Source organism: Erythranthe guttata, chromosome 4 (assembly GCF_056151865.1).
Source record: "Erythranthe guttata isolate IM_541 chromosome 4, IM_541, whole genome shotgun sequence".
Lineage (NCBI taxonomy): Eukaryota > Viridiplantae > Streptophyta > Magnoliopsida > Lamiales > Phrymaceae > Erythranthe > Erythranthe guttata.
Genome location: NC_142536.1, coordinates 15460088 through 15475220, shown reverse-complemented (window position 1 = coordinate 15475220; position 15133 = coordinate 15460088). Strand labels below are relative to the sequence as shown.

General features: G+C 31.6%; 1 protein-coding gene across 1 annotated transcript; it reads left to right on the top strand.

Moving 5' to 3' along the window:
* The first annotated feature begins 10846 nt into the window (after positions 1-10846).
* Positions 10847-12725, top strand: LOC105972514 (uncharacterized). The gene is made up of 5 exons (XM_088817558.1): positions 10847-10961; positions 11890-11958; positions 12068-12139; positions 12284-12355; positions 12488-12725. Exons 1-5 carry the CDS (start codon positions 10876-10878, stop codon positions 12723-12725), a joined length of 537 nt encoding a protein of 178 aa, XP_088673684.1. The 5' UTR covers positions 10847-10875.
* Positions 12726-15133: the final 2408 nt, after the last annotated feature.

The window sequence follows — 15133 nt, the reverse complement described above, 5'->3', positions numbered from 1 at the left end:
TTTTATTTTACCAGTTGATTGCTGATGCGGCTAACAAATGGTTTTTACTTATATGAACAATATTTGTTCGCTGCCGTAATCGAAAAAGTGCTTAGTTTTTTTTTGTAACAATGGGTCATTAACGGGAAAATTAAAAAATTCGGGAGCGAAATAAAACCAAAATTAAGAAATTTTATGAAATTATTGCATATAAAATGGTATAAAAGAGAGAGCAAAATCGGGGTTCTTGCATTCGGGGGTTCTTACGTATTACATAGTTTTTTTTCATTAGAAAAGCCTCCTATGATATTTTTGTTGTTCCCGGTATATAAAACGGGTAGTGAATTTAGTAAAATGGTCGAACAAATTAATTAGTGAAAATACGAAAAGATTAGCCGATGCGAGAAAACTCTTTCCTTAAGACAATATTGCCTCGCTACGGTGCTTACGGTTATTTGACAATGGTCTCCCAAGATACAACGGCTAACTCGGCATATGAGCACTCAAAATCCCGAGTACAACGAACGTTACTTTGTGTCTCAAACTCTCGAATCGAATACGGAAGAAATTATTCTACGAAGAATATTTTCGGGCTTAAGAAAGAAGAATTCCATAGAACAAAATTATGGAATTGAATTAATTTTTATGTTGTTTTTAAATCAAACATGTGGAGTTTCGATTTATAAGTTTCCAATGGTTGTGATTAATGAACACAACCCTTAGGAAATTAAACAAGTGAAAAGGTGTGGCCACACCTCTTCATATTGTCACACCTATTTGATCAAATAGGTGCCTAAAAATATTTTTTTAATTTTCATTCAAAAAATAATTTTATTTTAATAAATAAAATTTCCAACAATCCCCCACATGAATGAAATTAACGAAAAATGATGGATTCTATCGAGAGTTCAAGTGGAAACTATTGCAATGGGGATAGGTAGCTTTTGGTTTTGAACTTTCCTTAGCGGTATACCATCGGATTTACTTGGCTAGTTAGTGAACGCGAACTGACAGCCGTTTGTGTAAACCAAGACAATGATATCCACACAATAGTTTTCCCACATTTCATCAGTTCTCATGGTTGCGTCCATTTTGGCCCTGGAGCACATCTTGGATTCATAAGTGTTTGTCATTTTGAAGCGGCCCAGACTTCTACACTTAGATAGGTGATGTCCTATTAAAGGTATCCTGTCAATACCTCACATTTTGTCAAGGTTTTGGAATCATTAAAAACTTTCGCTTATCCTATACTCTCTCTGCAGGCAGCACTAATGTCTATCACGGGAATGAGTTGGAAATATATAATTTCATAGAAATATATATTCCTTAGTGCATCACTGAATTTCCAAAGCTTAGTTGTCCCTTTTGAACCAGTTCTTGGGATCTCCAATCATCATGGTTGGGTTACCACTATAGAAATTCTTAATGTGTGGGTTTTAATCTCACTCCCCTAGACAGGCAATATGTTTAATCTCTTTAGTTGACTTTTAGTCGCGGATCCGCTATTAACAATTGATTTGCATAATCAATTTTAATTATTTCTTTTGAGATCAATTGCCTAATGGTCTTATATGTACGACGAGTGTGTCGATACTTGACATTATACATGTCGTTTGTGCCCTTATCGTAACCGATTGGCTATCACAATTTATTCATAATTGCAGGCACCGACTTAGTCCAACACGGAACATCCTCCAATAGTTTTATGAAGTTTATTCAACTTCTTTTCTAACTTTATCTAAAGCTATATATTCGAATTCAACCATAAATCGAGATATTCATTTTTCTTTGAGGATTTCCAAGATACATAATCTTAGTAGACTCATATATCCAATGTACTTTCCTAATACAATTTGATATTTTCTTTAATATAATCCATTTAAATGCCATACTTACTAAGAACCCTTATAGTATCATTGAATGGTTATCTATTTTGGGATTATATATAAGAAATATATTGCCAAACTATCCAAAATTATTTGTAATTGAACCATTGTTCATCATTATTTTTGGCAAAGTAAAGACTTGGTTTTTAGACAACTAGATCAATTTTCTAGTAGTGTCTCAACATGAGACTTTCAATAAGACTATCTTTGTCTTAGTGAATTTAATCTTGTAAGATTACATCGTCTAGACCCTCGTCTTTCACATCAAAAATTTAATTTATTTTTTTAATTATTTTTTTATTTTTCTCAACATTTCAAAATAATATCATGATCACTATCTCATGATTATAATGTCGTCTATAGACATATACTTCCATGTGCTTTTAATATAAACACACTGGTCACACTCGTTATTACGAGAATTATTTGATAACACGATTTTATCAAATATTATGGTCAAATTACAAAAAAAAACCTTCTATTTGGGATATCACAACCACCCCTCACCTATAAATAATTTTACAAGTCCACCCTGGCGGTGTCAAATTTAGTGAAATCTTCTAGATTATATGGAATATTCTTAATTTTGTAACTGTTTTATCCCATTCGAACTCCATATTTTGAAGCAATATGATCATAAGATGTGTTTTTTGGCTTGTATATATCAGATTGTGGTGCATCAGAAACTGCATTTTCGCACAAAACGAGTACAAACTAAAGAACATTCTTCTAGAAGATTATGTTGAATTTGACACCATAAAAGTGGACATGTAAGAAGATTCATAGTTGATGGAGGTAAATATAATTATCCAAACATGAACGATTTTTTCGTAATTTAAACATACTTCAGATGGTGGTTGTAATTTACCCTATTTTTTTAGCTAACTATTCATAAAACTACCAATTAGGCGATATTTTGTAAAAGCACCGTGAGAAAGTTATTGTCGATGTTAATAAAGGTAAACAATATACTAGAACCTCGATAATTAATAATCTTGCCTAATTCGTAATTTCTTTCGGTTCCAACTCGATAAAAAACGTACTAAATTATTAGTTCGATAATTTAATATTTCGGTATATTAAAAGAATTTTGCTAGTTTCTACTATATTAAGGTTTAAGTGTACTTAACTCCCTTATGGTTACAAACTTTTGTAGACCCCCTTGTGTTGGTTATATCAGCTCAAAAACCCCTCGTAGTTGACGAGGGTTGCGTCTGTTAGTTTTTCTATCAAATTTAACTGGGCACATCAAATTTCAATGGGGATCATTTGTAAAAATTAAAAAGAAAAATATAAACATAACGGAGGTAATCTACAAAAATGTAGTATTTTGACATTTAACCCACACAGTTAATTTCCAAAATTTCAATTTTCGTTATCCATTTGATTCATTATCTATCTTTTCAATGTTACTATTGATGGACATGTTGCTAGGTATTTCTCTGACAAAATAATGGTTCTTTGGTCCAACATAGAGCTTGGGATCTATATATGTGTAGCTGACACAAGTGTTTTGGTCTTGGATTTTTTTAGTCATATTTAATCACCAAATTAATAGAAATAAAAATTTAACAAATAGGGAGACCCTAGTCAATAATTTAAAGTATACAATGATATTTACTAACCCCAAGCAGTTCTACTTAATTATAAAAATACTATTTAGGCTGTATTTGGTTGCATTAAGTAGTGAATGCTGAATGACTAAGAGTATATTTGATAACTGAATATTAATAATGTATGAATATATTTTTTTTTAATTATAATGCATGAATTGTTGAAACATTAATTCAACCAATTATGGAACGAAGGAATTAGTTAATAATAACAATAAAGAAAAATGCATTTATATTTTCCTCGAATGCTGCACTGATAAATTAAATTTGGTGGATCCCTCGGTAGATGGATGTTTGATGTATGTACAATATCTTTGAGACAGAATGGAGGTTGTCACTTTTAGTAAACCAATTGTGAAAGAACGAATTGCATTTAGGCCTTAAATAATTAATTTTTTTTATGAGGTCAATCGACTCAATCAAGAAGATAATAAATAATTTTATCATTGATAATTCGTTTTTACGTCATATTTATGTCTTTCCCGTGTTTATTTGGTAATCGTTCTCGGCCAATAGACATGTTCAACGGAGGATTTACTTCGTCGTAGACACTCCAACAATCAAGTTAGTAAAGAAACATACAAATGTCGCTAGATCGAACTTTTCACACATAGTTAATCTAATATAGCTTACGTTTCTCGTATATAGTTTGCAAGTTATTATACGGGAGTGTAGGTTTATTCAGTGCATCTTTATGGTGGATGCGGGTTCCATCGTTACAAAAAAGTGGACAAACTATGCTCCTTCATTGTTAATCATCAACAGACAATATTATTACTTTGTTCCGCAATAATATTTCTTTTTAATTTAATTTTTATTTTATATTGACCAGTCAATGCAACAATATTAATTTTTTAGGGTAAATTCCACTTTTTTCCTTTGTATTTTGGTTCGATATCACTTTACACTATTCTACTCTCGATTGCATCGATTTGCCCCTTGTACTTGAAAAGTTGTCTCAATGTAGCCATCGCTGTTAGTTTTAAGACATTTAACCCCAACACCGTTTGATTTAAGTTTGAAAATTACAAAAAAGTCACCACTCTCAGTTTAAATAATTATTAAAAAAAATTAAAAAAAATTAAAAATAAATTAAAAATAAATTGTGGCAAGTGCCGTGAACTATGTTTTATCGTTGTCTTAAATTATTATTAATATTATTTTGTTTTTTATTATTTTTTGTTTTTTCTAATAATTATTTAAACATGGGGAAGTGACGTTTTTTGTAATTCATAGCTTGGATTAAACCGTGTTAAGGTCAAATGTCTGACAACTAACAACGAGGGCCACATTGAGACAATTTTTCAAGTGCATGGCGATGCAATCGAGAGTAGATTGGGGTAAAGTGATACATAACCAAAGTCCAAAAGGGGAAGTAGAATTCACCCTTCTTTTTAATATTACTATGTAAAATAATAATATAAAAATATTACTGTGTAGATAGTGATATGTAATATTGAAATACATAGTAATATTACTATATTGACAAGGGAAAACACAACTTAAAAAAAAAAAATTATTTAAAAAAAATTAACATTGAAGGAGTCAGGGGGCAATTTGTTTTTTGGGGTTGTTTTGTTTTGGAGTTTTTAAAATGGGGTTATTTTTAAAGTAGTAAATAAATTGGTGTTGGCCGCCACCGGGAACGGCGGCATCGGACGGAGACGCCACCGCTGGTGGCGGCACCGGGAGGAGACGCCGCCACCAGTGGCGTCTTCTACTTTTTAAATTATTATTTTAATAATTTAATATTTTAATATTTTAATATTTTAATATTTTAATATTTTAATATTTTTTAATATTTTATTATTTTAATATTTTCTTATTTTATAATATTTTTTATTATTTTTTAATATTTTAATATTTTCTGATTTTTAATTTTTTTTACAAATAAAACAATTCTAACTACATTTTATTAAATTTATTACATTTTATCAATTAGATTTATTACATTTTATCAATTAGTGTTAAATTAATCAGTGCATATATTTATCTAATGAACACAAAAAAATATGTAGACAAAAACAAAAGGAGTTTCTAGAAAATAAATAAGTTATATAAAATAAATAGGTCCAATAAAAGAGTTATATAAAATAAATAGGTCCAAAATGAGTTAAAAGACAAAATGAGTACAAGAAAATAAAATTGGCACTATGAAGTCAGTGCCTATGTGAACCAGTGCCACATGCAAGTGCCCGTCTAGTAAAATTCTTCTGATATTTATTTTATATAACTATTTTATTTTCTAGAAACTCCTTTTGTTTTTCTCTACATATTTTTTTGTGTTGATTAGATAAATATATGCACTGATTAATTTAACACTAATTGATAAAATGTAATAAATATAATTGATAACATGTAATAAATTTAATAAAATGTAGTTAGAATTGTTTTATTTGTAAAAAAAATTAAAAAATCAGAAAATATTAAAAAAATCAGAAAATATTAAAATATTAAAAAATAATAAAAATATTAAAAAATAAGAAAATATTAAAATAATAAAATATTAAAAAATATTAAAATATTAAAATAATAAAATATTAAAATATATTAAAATATTAAAATATTAAAATAATAATTTAAAAAGTAGAAGACGCCACTGGTGGCGGCGTCTCCTCCCGGTGCCGCCACCTGCGGTGGCGTCTCCGTCCGATGCCGCCGTTCCTGGTGGCGGCCAACACCAATTTAATTACTACTTAAAAAATAACCCCATTTTAAAAACTCCAAAACAAAACAACCCCAAAAAAAAAATTGCCCCAGGAGTCAGAGCACTAGCGTTGAAAGTAAACATAGGTATTTTAGATTTGACATATTCAACATGAGATGGAAATTACAATTGATTTGCAAAGATACTTGAAATATTCCTCTTATGTTGATAAAGTAAATGAAAAAATGGCAACCACAGCCTGTGTTAGCTCACTTGGACAAACTGTTTATTAAAAACAAAAAATCGTCATAATTCAAAAAATATTGAAGTTGACATTTTTAGATGTGACAATATTGATTAGCTGAGAAGTAAGATTGTCATATTTATATAGACTTGCTAAATTGTGTATAATTGAATTGTCATTACGTCGATCTATTGTGACGACTAAGTTATGGTGACGCTGAACAAAAATTCGTCGCGTAGGTTGGTTTTTTTTGGCTTTTTCCGCCCTTGAATTACACCATTTCGGCAGTTTGCACCCTTAAATTGCAAAATTGACAGATTGCATCATTTATACATATATTTATTGACAATTTACACCCCAAATCACTTCGGCTTGAAAATCTACCGGCAACCTGTTAAGAAACCTGACAGGAGGGCAAATTATTTATCATTCTCTTATCATCCTCCTAGCCCAACTCCTTTAACGGTTCCCCATTTTTCATCCATATCCTTCGTGAGCCTAATGCAATCCAACCAGTGAAGAACTTGGGCATCGGGGTCTGCCCCATAAACGACATCGAAAACAGTACTATGAAACTGAGAAGCAAGTTTTCCGCCATTGATGCAATTGATCAAACACCTGATGGGTCATGCATGGAGAAGTAAGGAGAGGTAAGATGGTTGAGCCAGATGTTGCTGGTAATACCTACACGCAAGTGCACGTATCGTACAAGTAATAAAGTGGACAATTAAGTCCGGATATAGATCCCACAAAGAATATTTAATTATTTAATCCTAGACGCTAAATTCTAGCAATTATTATCAAGCTCACTCTACACAGTCGACTTTAGAGAGAATTAACTAAATTAAACTAAATTAAAAAGCAAGCAAAAACAAGAAAGCAGTTTAAAACGAAGATTTAATCAGAGAAAACGATCCTAGGATTTTATTCTTCCCCCTATGTGATTATTACTCCCCCAATTCCTTCAATTATGCAAACAATTAACCCAGATTATTAACCTGAGATGCTAAAATAATCATAACCCGCTTTCGCGTGTATTACAATTCTAATACTCTAGATTCAATTATTATATTCCTATGCAATTAATTCTAGAACATATCATTAAACACAAATCTCAATAATGGCTACCTAAGAGATTAACTATATTCCTATGTTAATACCACAAATGCTCTTCTACCACAATTCTAATTATTAACCCGATCTTCCGATTCATGCGATTAACAATAACATAAAAGTACATAAGGTGATCAAGTTCATGCACCTAATAAAACAAGTAGAAGAAATAATCCGGAATTAAAACTTGCATAAAATCATAGAAAAGGGTTCATAAATCCCACATAGGGTTCCAAATAAAATCCTAGAAACTAAAGACTTAGCTACTCGTGATTCTTATGATAAAGAAAATAAAAGAAATAAATTAAATAAGAAAAACTATGCTTGAGTCTTCGTTGATCTTCGTTCCTCACGTATTGTGGTGTAAAATTCCGTGCTTATGGTGTAGGGACTTGTTGCTTTTATAGGCTTTTCTTGATAAAGAAGTAGTGGAAACCTAATAGGAATCAATTTCCGCCACTTTCCTCCATCAGGATTTGTTCTTCGATTTTCGCCATGTTGGAGTCCAAATTTTGGAATGTTGCGTAAATAAGAATTGTAGCCCTTGAAATTAGCTTTCCAGTGCCGCCAAAATCAGCTAATTTGGAGTTTGTATGATAGAGATATGCTCGAAATGGTGGACACTGCCAAAGATGTGGCGAGTTATCTTCTTCCAATTTGATTTATTTCCTTATTTGCAACATTTTCCTTTCTTTTTGATCTATTTTCTTTCATGGACACCTAATTCTCGTTTTTCACCTATAAAACACAAAATCAATCAATTAAAGCACAAATATAATTAAATCTAAACAAAAGATACACGTAAAGTAAACGTATTGAGCGTAAAATCTACACTCAACACCAGAGGACACAATGAATGCATCTAGTTCCATCATCAATAGTGAACCTGTGGAATCTTTCCCTCCTTTTATATTTTCGGACAAGTTGCCAGTGATTTTTTCAAGCCAAAAGTGATTTGGGTGCAGAATGCCAAAAAATTAATGTTTGAAAGGTGTGCCGATTTTGCAGTGTAAAGGTGCAAAGTGTCAAAAATGTGTAATTCAAGGGTGAAAAAAAAAATAGGTGTTTCCAAAGCTAAAATATTATAGCGCCTTACGCATGCCAATTGCCAAATGCTTATAAGCGTCAGGTTATTAATTCCCATATATTATAACAACTTGTTTTTGTGACAGTTGTAGGCATCCTTTTATTGGATATAATGACATTTGATTGTCAATGTCTTAAAAACTACTTGTTGTGTTACTGTATGTCCTAGAAGGGTAACTATTTTGCATAGACACGAAAATGCGGACACTTGGGAATGGATACGAGAAAACAACATATTTCAAAAAGTAGAATTTGGGAATGTGGGGACACGTGTAAATATTAAAAATAAGAGGTATAATAAAAATACAATATATACAGCAACTTAGAAAATTTTGTAGTCGTAAGTTAATCGACTAAGAATTTTGTAGTCGGGTTACGTTAATCAAGTATCCCTTCATCGACTATGAATTTTGTAGTCGAGTTACGTCGATCAACTACGACGTCCTCCCCGTACACCAACAACTATCCCACCATCGTCGTTGCCATCACAAATTCACCCTTCTCCTCAACATCTCGCCCAAATTAGGAAGACTCGATAATCCAAATACAATGGAGATTTGTAGATTCGATTCCATGGACTAAGGTACACTTCCATTTTTATGCTTCTATATAACTCTCGTTAATTATGGATGTTGGTTCTTGGGAATTCGTATGTATTTACGATAAATTATTTCTAAGATTTCATCTAATTAAAAAAGCGTGACGAATCATTCTATTGCTTATAAACTAGGTTTGGAATCCTCTCACAAACCAGTACCCCACTACCTAGCCTTTAGGTCATGATGAAAGATTATTAAAAATACTTAACTGGTCAATTAGTACCAAATGACCAAGTTTATGGATAATGCACATATAGTTGGTTAACTCATTTTCTTAATTATTGTCAAAAGAATAATGTAATTACAAAAAAATTGGCAGTTTGCATTAAACAAAGTAAAGTCAAATATAAATATGTATATAAATTAATATTTAATACAGTCGCAACTGACAAAATTATATTAATTTAGCGAAATATTAAATTATCAAGCTAATAATTTAAACGTTTTTACCGAATCGAGAGTGTAAAAAAATAATTATTTAAGCGAGATTATGAATTTATCGATGTACTACTGTACATATATCACGAGAAGTCAACTCAGAAACCCCATAAAAAATAACTTGTTTACCGTACAATCCATTTGGTCAAACACTCAGATAAATCTTCACATATTCATATGTTATTGATCGTTCATCCCATTTAGTTCTTTCTAGGGGTGTGAACGAGCCGAGCTCGAGCCGAGCTCGCCTCTTTTGGCTGGCTCGAGCTCGAGCTCGAGTTTATTTTGTCGAGCTCGAGCTCGAGCTCGAGCTCGTCGAGTTCTTCTTTTTCTGGCTCGAGCTCGAGCTCGTGTTAATTTTGTCGAGCTCGAGCTCGAGCTCGAGCTCGAGCCCAATCCCTTTTTTTTTTTTTTTTCTTTTTTTAAATATTATTTTATTATTATTTTATTATTATTTTATTATTAAAAAATATTTTAAAAAATTACAAAATAAACACAAAATTGTGATTATATATTTTTTTAATATTTGTATTTATTTCTATAATATTTTATATTATTATACATTTTTAAATAAAAATAACATATAAAAAATAAAAAAAATAAAAAAATATTAATAAATCCGGCTCGCGAGCCGGCTCGCGAGCTGATGAACAACTAAAATCGGGCTCGAGCTCGGCTCGTCAGAAAGCTCGAGCTCGCGAGCTCGAGCTCGAGCTCGAAAACCTCGAGTCCGAGTTCGAGCTTTTTACGAGCCGGTTCGTCGAGCTCACGAGCCGGCTCGGCTCGTTTACCACCCCTAGTTCTTTCTATGAAGAAAACCATGCCTACCTATCTTCTCTCACTTTTCTTCACATTCCTTTTTTTCTTTGCATCAGCTTATGGTAATATATATAATCCTTTGTGTGTGTGTGTGCGTTTTTCTTTCAATGTATATATATATATGTTTAAAGTTGCTAATTTGTTTCTTACATTATCGGGACAAAAAAATAATTCAGGAAGGTCGTTGCAGAAGACTAATCGTACCGGTCACGATAAAGTACTCGATCTCCAACGCAGTTTCTTCAACGCGACAAATTACAACGATGGTTTGTATCTATTATAATTACATACATACATACATACATACATATGAAGTTATAATAATATGATCAATCTGATTTAATTTGTCTTAACAGAAATTAATTATAGAACTCGTATTTAATTTATTTATTTTTAATGTGTTGATTCAGTATTAGGGATGGTTCTAATTACCAATTACTATCCACTGTTGATGGAGTATAATCCGGACCCATGCGTTATACCCAGATGGACTTGGATTGTATGTAATTCTGATGCCAGACCACGCGTAATAGCTTTGTAAGAATTTTATTTAATTATTTTAATATACTTCAATCCATTTATTATTACTGTTTATATATTTAATAGGAAGGTTTTCGTCTTCTTTTTTAATTACAGTTTCTTTTAATTATTGTTCATGGTTAATCTAGTACTATGTAGCAGGAAAACTTCAGATTCTCAACGTTTCTGTGTTTCGGACACCTGCCGGAAACCTTTTGGGCCATTTTTGTAATTTTTGAAAAGTTAGAAACATTTTTGAACAGGAAAAAATTTCAAAGATTTTTGTTGTTTCGCTGATTATTTACACGATTTAATGATCAATTGCAAATCGATAGTTGATAGTAAAGTTTATTTGAATATGTTTGTATGAAAATATGTAAAAATTATTTATGTATGTTTATATAGCATATTTATAAATATACCCCTATAATTTCAATATTTTCACGTTTCCCCAAACTCATGTTTTCCTATATTTGGGATACTCCGTTTCCCCGTGTCGGTCATTTTCGTTTCCGTGCTACGTAGGTCTAATGTGATTTATGTCTTTCGTATGATTTGCAAACTATTGTACGAGAATGTAGGTTTAATCAGTGCACCTATATAGTTAGTTGGCTGCAGCTTCCTTAATTCCCAAAAAAAAAACACTAAGTTAGTAATCAATTCTTGAAATAGAAAGTTGGTGCTCTTTAATTTTCCAGGGGTCTTTCGGTGTGTCATGTGTGTGTGTGTGTGTATATATATATATATATATATATATATATATATATATATATATATATATTTACTATTATTATTATTATTATTATTATTATTATTATTATTATTATTATTATTATTATTATTATTATTATTATTATTATTATTATTATTATTATTAATTTATTATCATTATTAAGTTATTTATCATTCTTTAAATGTTTACTAATAATGTGAAAATGTGAAACAGGAAACTTAGCGCCAGATATTTGGTTGCGCCAATTCCTGATTTCAGTATCATGAATGCGCTTCAGAAAATGTAAGCATGACCAATTTTATTATCCCACTTCATTAAATTACTTTTTTATTTTTTTTTATCCTTTTTTCTTTTTACTTAAATTTTAACTCTTTTTAATATTTAATTGCAGCGATTTATCCTGGAACATGATTAATGGACAAATTCCTTCATTCCTGGGCACATTTCCAGATCTTCATGAACTGTTAGTCAACTCCAAAACTCAATCACACACATTTAGATATATATATATATATATATATATATATATATATATATATATATATATATATATATATATATATATAAACATTGATTCTTCATTTCTTCTTAATTATTTTGGCAATAGGAACTTGGAATACAATGGTTTCAGTGGACAAGTACCAAATACACTGGCATGCAACAAAAACTTGAACTTAAGGTAATCTATCCCTAACCCTATTTAATTAATTTATCATATTCTTAATAATTAATTAATCTCTTCAATCTTCATTTATACATATACATATACATATAAATATTCATATATAATATTTTCTTGAACTACGATCAGATTGACCGGTAACGGGAACTTGTACACATCGGGTTCGTGCTCAAATAATAATCCATCTCCTCCAGCAAATACTAGACACATTGGTAGCTCCTCCGAAAATAAGAGTAATGCGGGTGCAATAGCCGGAGGCACAATTGGCGCTCTCGCTTTTATCGGTATTTGTGTCGGTATTTTCGCCATTTATCACCACAGAGCTAGAACAGCAGCTGCCATTGCTGAAGCTGCTTCAACAGGTTAGTCTTTTCGTTCGGTTACGGGTCAGGTTCGGTTAGTTTTTTAATTGGAAAACTGACTAAACTTGGAAAAATACGAAAAATGATTAAATACGGCAAAAATCGATTGAAATACTAATTCTAATATAACTCAAAATTTTATGAACATCCCAATGTTTGGAATTGCAATCCGGATTTTCTACATAAATTTGACAAATTTTTATTTTTTTTCTAAAAATAGATAGTTAAAAATGGACTCTCCAGGGCCTAAAATTACTTATCGTAATATCATTTCACTCCAAGTAGAGTTTGTTCAACACAAAATATTTATTGTGTACGTCGAATGACCTATTCAACCGAAAGTTTTTTCAAACTCAGGACCTTTCATTTGGCATACATATACTGCATATTGAATGATCGATCACCTCACCCAAAATCTTAAATTGTCAGCGAAATATATTATTTAATATTAATATCTTCAACAGGTTACACTAATGAACGTATATATTCATCGACTTACACGTACAAAAAATTAAATGAATGAATGCACAACCAACTTAATGTAATTCTTTTATTTTCTCCCCTAGAAAAGGCGTGTGAGGAAATATATATAAGTTTATGCATTCGTATCATTATTCGTTGACATGCTTATGATGTTTTACAGGGCCCGACATCGCCAAAGGCAATTCATCCGTAGAGCAGGCGCCCATGGATACTCGTTCCAAAGGCAATTCATCCGTAGAGCAGACGCCCATGGATACTCGTTCCAATAAGACGAACGCAATATAATGGTGAGTGTCACTACTAGAAAAACGCGTTTTAGCAACGTCCATATCCATCGCTAACCAGTATACTTCTGTCGCTAACGTTGTATTAGAAACGGAACTTCGCCGTCGCCACCTCCGTTGCTAAAGGGCGCCTCGCTAATTTTAGCTACGACGAGATTAAATCCCTCGCTACATTTAGCGACGGTATTTACGTCGCCAATGTCTGTTACTAAGGTGGAGACAGAATTACAGCGTTGCTATAGTCGTGGCTACTGTAGCAACAACACTTCTGTCGCTGTATGCGTTGCTACGGTCGCAACAACCTGTTCGTTGCTAATATCGTGGCTAACGGAGCAACGACATTTCCATCGCTACACCAAATACAGACGTTGCAAATATCTGTGGCTACTTCGTAGCAGTATTCGTTGCAATTTTTATTCCGTGAAAAAGGTCGTAGCTATCTTTGTTGCTATTGTATCCCAAATTCGAACAATTAGTTTCTAAATCTGTAGCTAAATTCGTTGCAATATATTACCAAATATTACTAAATTTATATACAAATATCCGCGGCTAAATCCATTGCAGAATATATTTTCAAATAACCTTTTTAAATGTGTTTTTTTACCCATTTTAATTTATTTTTTTATCAATAAATTTACACCTGTATTTAAAAAAAATGCAAAAGAAAAAACAGTGTAATACTAACGAGCCATGCTAAAATTTGAATCACAAAAATCATACTAATTAACACCGCAATAACATCAAAATAAACATGTTCACAAAAGAAACAACATAGTCAATACTAATGAGCTCAACTACAATCCGATTCACAAAACCAAACTAAAACCTGAAGAATATCAACATAAACGTGCGAATACTAGCCCCGTAAAATTAAATAAAACTTTATTCTATAACTGTGATTCAATCTATAATTATTATTCTGACCCGAATATCTCTAGCAGATCCTTGTCATTGACTTCGGTTCATTGCTTGAGTGGCTGCCTCAATCCTGGCTTGCAATTTCTCTTCTAATTTGTCTTCTATTGCTCGATTAACTGCTTCTTGAAATATATGAGAATTGACGAAGCTTTGAGAAGAATTGGGTGGTGCTGATGAAGAACATGTTGGAGCATTAGATATATGGTTAACTCCGTGCAAAATGTTAGAAGACTCGGACCCGACGCCATAAATTCTTCCTTTTGTTGGTCCTCCAGTTACCTCGAGCCAAACATTGTCAACTAGTTATTTGGGTAGAGTAGATATCGTTGTCATGAAAGCCTCATCTCCACTGTCATCTTCTTCCCCATCTTCATCATCTATTGTTACATCATCATTTTCGTTATCTTGTGTCTCAGACCTGTTATCTAGACGACGTTTCTTCATGTTATTCTTAATTTTTTCCTGATACAACACAAATTCAATAATAAATATACATGACATAAATCCCACAATATATATATACATAAACGAATTTAGTTATTGTATCATAACACGTCAGAATGCATAAAAGTCAGGAATACCAAATAAGCTGAGATAATAAACACATACATAAACATTTCAATAATCCATCTATATAAAAGGCTTAATCATGCATTGAATAAAATATTTCAATGATCCATCTAAATAAAAGGCTTAATCATGCATTGAATAAAAAATCTTGTACTCCA

What these genes read in the sequence shown, in the direction of transcription:
- LOC105972514 (XM_088817558.1), top strand. Translation starts at nt 10,876, where the DNA reads ATGGAGTATAATCCGGACCCATGCGTTATACCCAGATGGACTTGGATT. An exon ending in TTTCCAGATCTTCATGAACT is followed by an intron (nt 12,140 to 12,283) that starts GTTAGTCAACTC and finishes TTTTGGCAATAG; the next exon opens with GAACTTGGAATACAATGGTT. An exon ending in AACAAAAACTTGAACTTAAG is followed by an intron (nt 12,356 to 12,487) that starts GTAATCTATCCC and finishes AACTACGATCAG; the next exon opens with ATTGACCGGTAACGGGAACT.